Genomic DNA, 10973 nt, shown 5'->3' on the forward strand with positions numbered 1-10973 from the left:
GCCTACCCCTTAATGCCCTGGCTCATGAAGCCGTACACAGGCAGCCTGGACAGTAGTCAGGAGCTGTTCAACTACAGGCTGAGCAAGTGCAGAATGGTGGTAGAATGTGCATTTGGACGTTTAAAGGCGCGCTGGCGCAGTTTACTGACTCGCTTAGACCTCAGCGAAACCAATATTCCCACTGTTATTACTGCTTGCTGTGTGCTCCACAATATCTGTGAGAGTAAGGGGGAGACGTTTATGGCGGGGTGGGAGATTGAGGCAAATCGCCTGGCTGCTGGTTACGCGCAGCCAGACACCAGGGCGGTTAGAAGAGCTCAGGAGGGCGCGGCACGCATCAGAGAAGCTTTGAAAACCAGTTTCATGACTGGCCAGGCTACAGTGTGAAAGTTCTGTTTGTTTCTCCCTGATGAAACCCCCCGCCCCTTGGTTCACTCTACTTCCCTGTAAGCTAACCACCCTCCCCTCCTCCCTTCGATCACTGCTTGCAGAGGCAATAAAGTCATTGCTGCTTCACAGTCATGCATTCGTTATTCATTCATCACACAAATAGGGGGATGACTACCAAGGTATCCCAGGAGGGGTGGTGGAGGAGGGAAGGAAAATGCCACACAGCACATTAAGCACAGCACTTTAAAAGTTTACAACTTTAAAATTTATTGAATGACAGCCTTCTTTTTTTTGGGCAATCCTCTGTTGTGGAGTGGCTGGTTGGCCGGAGGCCCCCCCACCGCGTTCTTGGGCGTCTGGGTGTGGAGGCTATGGAACTTGGGGAGGAGGGCGGTTGGTTACAGAGGGGCAGCAGTGGCAGTCTGTGCTCCAGCTGCCTTTGCTGCAGCTCAACCATACACTGGAGCATTCTGGTTTGGTCCTGCAGCAGCCTCAGCATTGAATCCTGCCTTCTCTCATCACGCTGCCGCCACATTTGAGCTTCAGCCCTGTCTTCTGCCCGCCACTTACTCTCTTCAGCCCGCCACTTACTCTCTTCAGCCCTCCACCTCTCCTCCCGGTCATTTTGTGCTTTCCTGCACTCTGACATTATTTGCCTCCACGCATTCGTCTGTGCTCTGTCAGTGTGGGAGGACAGCATTAGCTCGGAGAACATTTCATCTCGAGTGCGTTTTTTTTTTCTTTCTAAGCTTCACTAGCCTCTGGGAAGGAGAAGATCCTGTGATCATTGAAACACATCCAGCTGGTGGAGAAAAAAAAAGGGACAGCGGTATTTAAAAAGACACATTTTATAAAACAGTCGCTACACTCTTTCAGGGTAAACCTTGCTGTTAACATTACATACATAGCACATGTGCTTTCGTTACAAGGTCGCATTTTGCCTCCTCCCACCGCGTGACTACCCCCTCAACCCTCCCCCCTCCCCGTGGCTAACAGCGGGGAACATTTCTGTTCAGCCACAGGCAAACAGCACAGCAGGAATGTGTCCCTGAAGAAAAGCACCCTATTTCAACCAGGTGACCATGAATTATATCTCACTCTCCTGAGGATAACACAGAGAGAGAAAGAACAGATTTTGGTTGAATGCCAGCAAACATACACTGCAATGCTTTGTTCTACAGTGATTCCCGAGTATGTGTTACTGGCCTGGAGTGATAAAAGTGTCCTACCATGAAGGACGAAATAAGGCTGCCCTCCCCAGAAACCTTTTGCAAAGGCTTTAGGACTACATCTAGGAGAACCGCAAATGCCAGGGCAAAGTAATCCTTTCACATGCTTGCTTTTAAACCATGTATAGCATTTTAAAAGGTACACTCACCAGAGGTCCCTTCTCCGCCTGCTGGGTCCAGGAGGCAGCCTTGGGTGGGTTCGGGGGGTACTGGCTCCAGGTCTAGGGTGAGAAACAGTTCCTGGCTGTCGGGAAAACCGGTTTCTCCGCTTGCTTGCTGTGAGCCATCTACAACCTCCTCCTCCTCCTCATCTTCTTCGTCCCCAAAACCTGCTTCCGTATTGCCTCCATCTCCATTGAAGGAGTCAAACAACACGGCTGGGGTAGTGGTGGCTGAACCCCCTAAAATGGCATGCAGCTCATCATAGAAGCGGCATGTTTGGGGCTCTGACCCAGAGCGGCTGTTCGCCTCTCTGGTTTTCTGGTAGGCTTGCCTCAGCTCCTTCAGTTTCACGCGGCACTGCTTCGTGTCCCTGTTATGGCCTCTGTCCTTCATGCCCTGGGAGATTTTCACAAAGGTTTTGGCATTTCGAAAACTGGAACGGAGTTCTGATAGCACGGATTCCTCTCCCCAAACAGCGATCAGATCCCGTACCTCCCGTTCGGTCCATGCTGGAGCTCTTTTGCGATTCTGGGACTCCATCATGGTCACCTGTGCTGATGAGCTCTGCATGGTCACCTGCAGCTTGCCACGCTGGCCAAACAGGAAATGAGATTCAAAAGTTCGCGGTTCTTTTCCTGTCTACCTGGCCAGTGCATCTGAGTTGAGAGTGCTGTCCAGAGCGGTCAGAATGGAGCACTCTGGGATAGCTCCCGGAGGCCAATAACATCGAATTGTGTCCACAGTACCCCAAATTCGAGCTGGGAACGTCGATTTAAGCGCTAATCCACTTGTCAGGGGTGGAGTAAGGAAATCGATTTTAAGAGCCCTTTAAGTCGAATTAAAGGGCTTCACTGTGTGGACGGGTGCAGGTTTAAATCGATTTAACACTGCTAAATTCGACCTAAAGTCCTAGTGTAGACCAGGGCTTAGAATCTATGCCATCCTAGGCATCTTCCATTCCCCTTGAATTCAGTGGAAGTTGAAGTACTCAGTAGCTCCCAAGGCTAAATTGACTTTCAGTCTGTTCTATGGATAATATATGAAGTTTATAAATCATTATAAATTGTTTGCTTTGATCTGTGCTATTCTTTGGGTAACGTATCTGAATCCCTGTGCTACCCTGTATCTGGTCAGTGTCACTCTTCTTTGGGTAGGCCTCATACTAGAAGTCTCAAATTATAGTAATACAGATTCAAACTGCATTTTAATAAAAGCAGTCCCTCTTCTCTTTAAACTTGTTTGTAGAAGACACTCACACAATACCATCTAACTAGGAAATATTTAGCTCTGGTTTAGAAATATAAAGCCTGATCCTACAAGGTAAGAAATGCATCCTTTGAGTGACCTAACTCTCTATTGACTTCAGTGGGAAAAGAGGGTTCTGTGGATTAGTCTTAGAGGACCTGATTTCAATTTTGCTTGTAGTGGCTTTATACTTATTTACTTTCATTGAGTTCAGTACAATTACTCCAGAATTTATTCCAGTGTGAGAGAAGAATCAGACCCAGAGAACACTGGTACACAGACCACTTTGCTCTGTTTACTTTCCAAGTTACAGTTCTCTTATTGTATCATTTCTGAATGATCTTAAATAGAGATAACTGTTGAGACTTCAATTCTTGTTTTCCTAATTAATCATCCTTCAAAAACCAAAAACTAAACCCAACAAACAAACACAAATTCCCCACAAACACAAAAAAACCCCTAAAAAACTAAATACTGTGGTTCTGTCACAGCGGCAATTATTAATAAGAGCCCTGGTGATGTTTCCGCATTAGATAATGAAAAGGATAATAATGTTGCTTCTGAGGGTGAGGCAAGGCATATCAGTGGCATTAATAATTACATTGAACTCTCCTCATTTGAATTTTTCAGGCCAGCTGCTATACAATGGAAGTAATGCTGCCTGTGATTTAAGAGATAAAAGTATAGGTCTGTCCCAGTCTATCCTACCAGATCTTTCTGTAATGATTTATGGTACAAAAGAGAGACATTTATAATATTTAATAGTACGAAAGTTATATTGGTCTGAATAGAGCTGTGAGAAATATATCCATTAACTGGCCAGCAGAATGCTGAGGACACATTTACACCCAAAGCCTTTACAGTCTGGGAGGGAAAAATAAGCACTAGGAAAATCAGTTTTCCAGAGCGCTTGGAAAATTAATGGCAGGTTGGGCTATGTACACAAGTCATCTATACACAAAGCCAACATTTTTCAGTAAGTAAAACTCAACAAGATGCAAAATTCAGAGGAGAGGAGAATGCACAAAACTACTTCTAGAACTCACTAATTTATTTGATAAGAAATGGTACAACTCTTCATAGCTGCAATGATTGAAAGCAGAACCCTAACAACAACAGCTTATGGAAAGATATTACAGGTAGTCTACCAAGCTCAGGGAATTGGAAATGGAATATGGATTCTTTTATCATCAGGTTACTAGCTTAAATTCAGCCTTGGTAGATGAGGGCCATAAGTTCACTCATTATTATATGATGGCTATTGTGTTCAATGGCTTATGTGAAATGAGTTGGTGGTCTCATTCCATTTCCTCGTGAACACGTGTGCACATTACAAAAAGCCATCATCCCAATTGGCATTAATTTGCCATCCTTGTTGGCAGTCTCAGCAGAGAGGCCAAGGGCAGAGTAAGCATGGAGGCTGATGCACTCGCTAACCCCTAGAAGCCCTCCATCCAGTATAGGGTTGGGAAACTTTGGCATGTCCTAAGGGGAGAAGTTTACACTGTCACTGCCAATGCTGATAATGTCACCCTAGGTAAACAGAGGATTTTCCAGGCCTGTAAATTTTGCCGCCTTATATGAGCCTGATATTCATGTAATATATTTTTAAAAAGTGATACTGTGACTACTATTTAATGGTAAATGGTTCTGTGCTAACCCATGCCCCATCTCTCATCAAAATATAAACTGGAGTCATTCATCTTGCAAAGTGTGCGTTGTTGATGCAATGGTAAGTTAAGCAAAGCCAGTTGTGTTTTTAGTTGAAGCCTTTCAGGACAGACCACATTAAGAACAAATTATTTGTGTCAGATATATCTATTATTATTGACCAGTAAAGAGAAAATAAAAGGATTCTTGGATTTACCAAAGTTGTTGTTCTGGATGATAAAAGGCTTATTGTATTGTCCTGTGTCAAAATACTGGAAAAAAATTGGTGTTTGTGGGTCTTGTGCCATGTCTGTTTCCCAAACAGGTGATGGAAGCCAGCATAACAAATAACCATCACAGTGGACTTAAAAAGCATTTTACAGACTCTCCAATCCATTAGTCATGTCTGTCCACTGCTCTGTTCAAAAGTTAGATGTTGCTCTTTTGGCCACCTAATTTCTCTTCATGTGAGAGACCTATTCTACTATTTTTGCAAGGTGTGCATTCATTCCTTTCAATATGTGTAATACATACTAAGGCATTTAATGAGATTTAAAAAGAAACAAGATTAGCCAAACCGTGGTAACTCAAAGGGTTTGACTAGCACTAGAAGGGAATGCCAGAAAAGGGCACTAGCGGCAATGAAGAACGCTTACAAAGGCATTCTTAATTTAACTATCTACAACCACAAAAATGCAGTTAGAGTTCAGGTTGTACAAAATGCTTTGATATACAATACTAGTTTTTCTTTTTTTCTTTTTTTTTTTACTTTTTCATCTTTTATCAGGTAGTGGGATTTGCAGAAGGCCTTCACAACTTATTGAACTGGAATTGCTCACTAGTGTGCTGGCCCCACACTCTTCTAAATCTACACTACTACTGGAGGTAGCAAAGGCCCTTCTTGTTCATGATTGGCAGGAGGCAATACTTATATGCAGTGGCAATAAGTGAATTTTAGATTTGTTCCAGTTGTCAGAGAGAAGGGTTTATGGTCAAATAGTATGAACACAGGACAGGGGTCCAGGGATTCCTAAGTTCTGATCTCAGCTATTGCAGCACAGTGTTGCAGTAAAGGCACTGGAGTGAGATTCAGGAGAGCTGATTCAGTTCCTGGCTGTGACACAGACTTCCTATGTGACCTTGGGCAAATAATTTAGGCCCAGATTTTTAAATATGCAGTGGTGTTGTAGCTGTGTCATTCTCAGGATATTAGAGAGACAAGATGGGTGAATAATATCTTTTATTGGGCCAATTCCTGTCACTCACCAACAGAAGTTGGTCCAATAAAAGATATTACCTCACCCATCTTGTCTTTCTGTTTTTTAAAGCTATTTAGGTGTTGTGACACTCAACATTGCAACACTAACTGATTTAGGAGGCTGTTTCATTTTCTAAAGTGATTTAGGCACCAAAGCCTAAATACCATTGACTGTCAATGGGACTCTGGCATCTAAGTGCCTAAATCCCTTTTGAAAATGAGATTTAGGCCTGGTCTATGCTACAGAGTTATGTCGATGTCAGTCACCTTATGTTGACCAAGTTGTTCATGTGTCTGTACTCAAATTTGTCTCCAAGTAATGTAAGCACTTCATTATGCTGATGCAGTAACACCACCTCTCCAAACAGCAATAAGTTATGGTCAACCCACTGAGGTCGATCCACGTGCGTGTAGACACTGCATGACCTATTTCGACCTTAACAGACCTCCAGCAGCTGTCCCACAATGACTGACAATGACTGTTCTGGTCACAGTTGTCAACTCCACTGCCCAGAGGTCACGACCAGAAGCCATCTCCCCTTTAAAACTCCTGCATATTTTTGAAATGCCTTTTCCTGATTGCCTGCCTTGGCAAGCACATCTAGCATCCATCCATTGTTGAGAGCAACTGACCAGGCCAACTCCACACACTAGATGTGCTCCTGCCTAGAATAGACAGGCTTTATTGGATCTCCTGGGTCTGTGGGGAGAAGAGACTGTGGAAGCACAGCTATGAACAGGTAATAGAAACATAGACATCTACAAAAAAATTGAATAGGCAATGGGGTAAAACAGGGATCAGAAGCAGTGCTTCATGAAAGGAAAGGAACCTCAGCAGGCATACCACAAGGTCAGGGAGGCCAACAATCAATCTGGTGCCAAGCCACAGACCTGTCACTTTTAGAATGAGCTGTATGCCATACTTGGTGGAAAGAGCACCAATACCCTGCAGACCATTGTGAATACCTATGAACATGCTGAGACACCAAATCCTGCCTTGAACATCAAGGAGGGGGAAGAAGAGGAGGAAGGGGAACACGCGTCAGGGAGTCCATCTATGCCATGAGCTAGTATCTTTTTTCAATACTCCATTGCAATCTGGCAAGTCCCACAAGCCAAAGATGAACAAGCTTAATGAAGGGAAAGGAACCTTGGGTAACTTTGTTCATGCATTTTTCCTTACCAGTGTTTAAAAATAAAGATGGTGCCCAGCCGAACACCAAGTTAGCAGGACACAGGTATCAACTTCTCACTGTTTTACTCATACAAGAAGATGTAACAATACAACAAGCAGAGTTATTTGTTTTTAATTCCCTTGTAGGATTAGGCAGCCATTGCATGCGGAGCAGTTTATTTATGTACATAGGGCTCTTCCTTATATCCTCATGCGAGATCTTGATGAATCTTTCATGGAGGTATTCTGCAATCCTCTCGTGAAGGTTTCTAGGGATGGCAGGCAGCCTTATTTCTTCCTCCGTGGTAGGATACTTTCCCAGGCCATTCCCAATGACTTCAGCAGGCACCATTGCAGTAAACAGGCTAGTGGCATATGGGCCTAGCCAGTTTTGGGATGCCAACAGAAGCTGTGCTCTCTGTCCCTTTGCTACCTGCAGGAATGAGATAGCTAAAATCACCACCGCCTGTGGAAAACAGTGCCAGTACTCAGTGCCTTTGCCCTGTACTTGTACGCATGAAAATAGGGGCCTAAATTTTATTGTTTCATGCAACCAAACAGTTCCCTCCTCGTTTCTGCCTTCCCTCAGCCCTGGCTTCTATTGGCTCAGACTGGAGAGTGAAGCTGTGCAGAGGCGCTGCAAAGCTGAAGTGTCAATAAGCAGATCTTACTTAAAACGCTTATGGGAATAAGAGGGGGGAGTTCTGAAACTTTCCATTGTGACTGAAAATACGATACATCTATTCATTTTATCTGTGGTTGCTGCCATTGTGGCCTTGCGGGGTGCCCCCTCCACACCTGCAGAACGCCTGACCCTGATGAGGAGAAAGAAGAGCACTAGGGAAGATATGTTTAGTAAGATCCTGCAAGGCAGTTGTGACAGTAGAATGAATTATATTGAAATTATAATTCATTAAAGAAATGCTACTTGAAGGGTTTGTTAAAATATAGTTGTCAGGAAGAGAAACATTAAGGAGTGTGAGACAATGGGTCCTCAAACTAATTAACTTAGAGCTCCTACTGAGCTAGGAGATTGGTAAACGTTAGTATGCAAATAAGATATGTATGTATATTTGTCAGTTTCTGCTTCCTTTTGTCTCTTATGTTAAATTGGCTTTGGTTTATTTGTATAAATAAGTTAGCTTGAGCCTCAGAGAGGGGCTCACATATCTGGGTGCATTGGCAAAGTGCTTTGCTAATAAACAGTGTGGTCTGACAAATTATGTGAGTCCTGAATCTGACTTTGACACAGTGTTGCATCAGACCGTGAACAGAGGTTCTGGAGGGTGAATATGTCAGGCAGGCCCAGGAATCCCAGCAGGAAAAGGAGAAGGAGGACATAATGGGGATTCTCAGGCAGTAAACACTACCCTTACCTCTCCAATGTGGGACAACCGTAGCTTCACAAATACTAACCTGTGAGGGCAACAGTTCGTGTACATGTAGCCAAAATGGACTGAAATGGATATGAATATTTTCTACCATTCAAATGTTAAAGGTCTGTTCTCTTAATTTGTAATTGCACATTATTTTTGCACTCTTTTTGGTATGCAATGCATTTATATTTTTTTGGAAAAAATTAATCTTTATTTCAGAATGCATGGAGCTATTCAAAATACCCATTAGTTGTAAAAATTGTACAGAACTACAGAACTCATAGATTCAGTAAAAAACCAGTGTAATAATTATAAATGTACAGCAAGCACTGCATAATTCATAGCTTTATGAGCCAGGGGAGCATGAGGTAGGCTGGGTACCCCAGGATCACTGCTATTTGCATTTCAAATTGCCAGTGGTAATCCACTGGACAGGAAAGAATGTCCCTGTTTATAGCTTCTGAACAGTTTTGGATTCTTAAAAATGCAAGCGTCATGCACCTTCCCTGACCAGCCCATAGTGATATTGGTGAAATATCCCCAATGATCCACCAGTGCTTGCATAACCACTGACAAAGTAGCCTTTTCTATTGATGATCTCTGTGGCAAGATAAGCTGGTGCCAAAATAGGGATGTGCATGCTGTCTGTTGCTCTATTACAGTTCACCAACAACACAAGCACTGCTGGTGAGCATGCGCAGTGCAGATGCAAACAACTGCGTATGCATACACACAAGCAATATAGTGACTGCAGTGTCTTTAGGCTGACATAACTTGTGTCGACCAAAGTTTATAGTGTAGACAAGAGTGTAAGCTCTTAATATTAGTTAGGAGCGCCGAACACCTGAATACCTTTAAAAATCTGGCCTTAATCTCTCCGTGCCTCAGTTCAGCTTCCCAACCTCACAAGCTTGTAATGATGAAATATTCCTTAATCTTTGTGAGACACTCACATACTACTGTGTTGGAGACTATAAGTACCTAGAAAGGTGGACTCTGACTCCTCAGTTTCCGCATCTGTACTACATGGATAATATATACCTCAGAGGGATGTTATGAGGATTAATTAGATAAGGGTTGCACAGCACTGTGAAGATTGAAAGAGTGTTTTAGGTACTATCTTACTACTATTGGAATGGTCTTCAGTCTGTTCGCAGGGTGAAACGGTGGGACAAGATTCCCAATACTGAAATCCTTAATTCTTGTCAAATGTCTGCCATTCAAAGCTTGCTCATAAAAGCTCAGCTGCATTGGTCTGGGTTTGTCATTTGAATGGCCGACTCAAGACTACCCAAAGCCCTATTTTATGCTCAGGTGAAGCAAGACACCTGTTCTTATGGTGGCCAGTACAAACAAACAATATAAAGACACACTGAAGTCAAACTTAAAAGCATGTGAAATTGACCCCAGCAACTGGGAAGCAACAGTCCATGACAGAGCAAGGTGGTGGCAGATTTGTCATGTCACCATTAACCACTTAGAAACAAGGTGCATTCACACCTTTATGTGAAAAATATGAATAGGTCAGAGCAAGGACACAACAGCTTGCAATGGTCAAGGACAATCTTGTCTATCCCACATGTAACCTGCGTTTGTGATTCTCACATTGTCTTGACCTCCTATGTATGTGTTCATCTATGTTTGGTGAATCCTCATACACTGATGTTGATGTAAGAATCATCATAGGTACTAAATATTATAAATGTTGAATGGGGTTTTCAGGATTGTGGCTGCCACACTTCTGGAGCTCCCCCATTCAGCAGTCGTGGTTGGTTGGAAAGGAACTATGGTCAGGCTGTGTTCTTCTACTGCTCTCCACTATCTAGCTGGCTCCCCTATATGGAGTCAATCTGTAGATTTCCTGAGAAGGCTTGTATGCATTGCCACCATAGTCATCACTGGGGCAGATCTGGGACTTTCAGCATTGAAAACACCTGCCTCTACCACTTATACCAAAGGAGAACTCCTTTAACTGCAAGTAAATAGCAAGTTATAGTTGCAGGACTCAGCCATCAGAGAAAGACATGATCATAATATATTGTGCAGGAAGCACAGTGCCCTCCCATGCAGGGCCAGATCCCAAGTGTTAACCCTGTGTACTATCACTGTTAGACAGTGATAAATCTGAATCTCAATATACATTGAACACTAATATTCCTTATGTTTTCAGAGAATTGATCTTAATTCTGTTTGGCTTTAGCCAATCAAGGAAAAATTTTGAAGATCATTGTCTTCATTTCCGCTAACACTGTTGTATTTGCAGTGGGATATTTAGAACACCTCCTATGTACGGTTAATATAGTTCACCTGGATACCGCCTGTTAACTTTTTCTCTGCATTAGTTTTTGACCATTTCATATCTATGTATTTTGGACCCTGACTCAGTGTCAGTGAACTTTCTCAACAAGAGCTATTTAGCAAGTCAGTGAGAAAACAGGTTTATAACTTTTATTTTGTGAGCTACTTATGTTTTTTCCCGCTGATAAAAA

General features: G+C 43.0%; 1 protein-coding gene across 1 annotated transcript; it reads right to left on the reverse strand.

The window, feature by feature from the left end:
* Window positions 1-531: 531 nt before the first annotated feature.
* On the reverse strand, window positions 532-2619 carry LOC140909967 (myb/SANT-like DNA-binding domain-containing protein 7). The gene is made up of 2 exons (XM_073340064.1): window positions 1769-2619; window positions 532-1192 (listed from the first exon to the last, which is right to left on the reverse strand). The coding sequence occupies exons 1-2, from the start codon at window positions 2349-2351 to the stop codon at window positions 1107-1109; spliced, it is 669 nt and encodes a 222-aa protein (XP_073196165.1). The 5' UTR covers window positions 2352-2619; the 3' UTR covers window positions 532-1106.
* Window positions 2620-10973: the final 8354 nt, after the last annotated feature.

The sequence above is a fragment of the Lepidochelys kempii genome, chromosome 4 (assembly GCF_965140265.1).
Source record: "Lepidochelys kempii isolate rLepKem1 chromosome 4, rLepKem1.hap2, whole genome shotgun sequence".
NCBI classification, from domain to species: Eukaryota; Metazoa; Chordata; order Testudines; family Cheloniidae; genus Lepidochelys; species Lepidochelys kempii.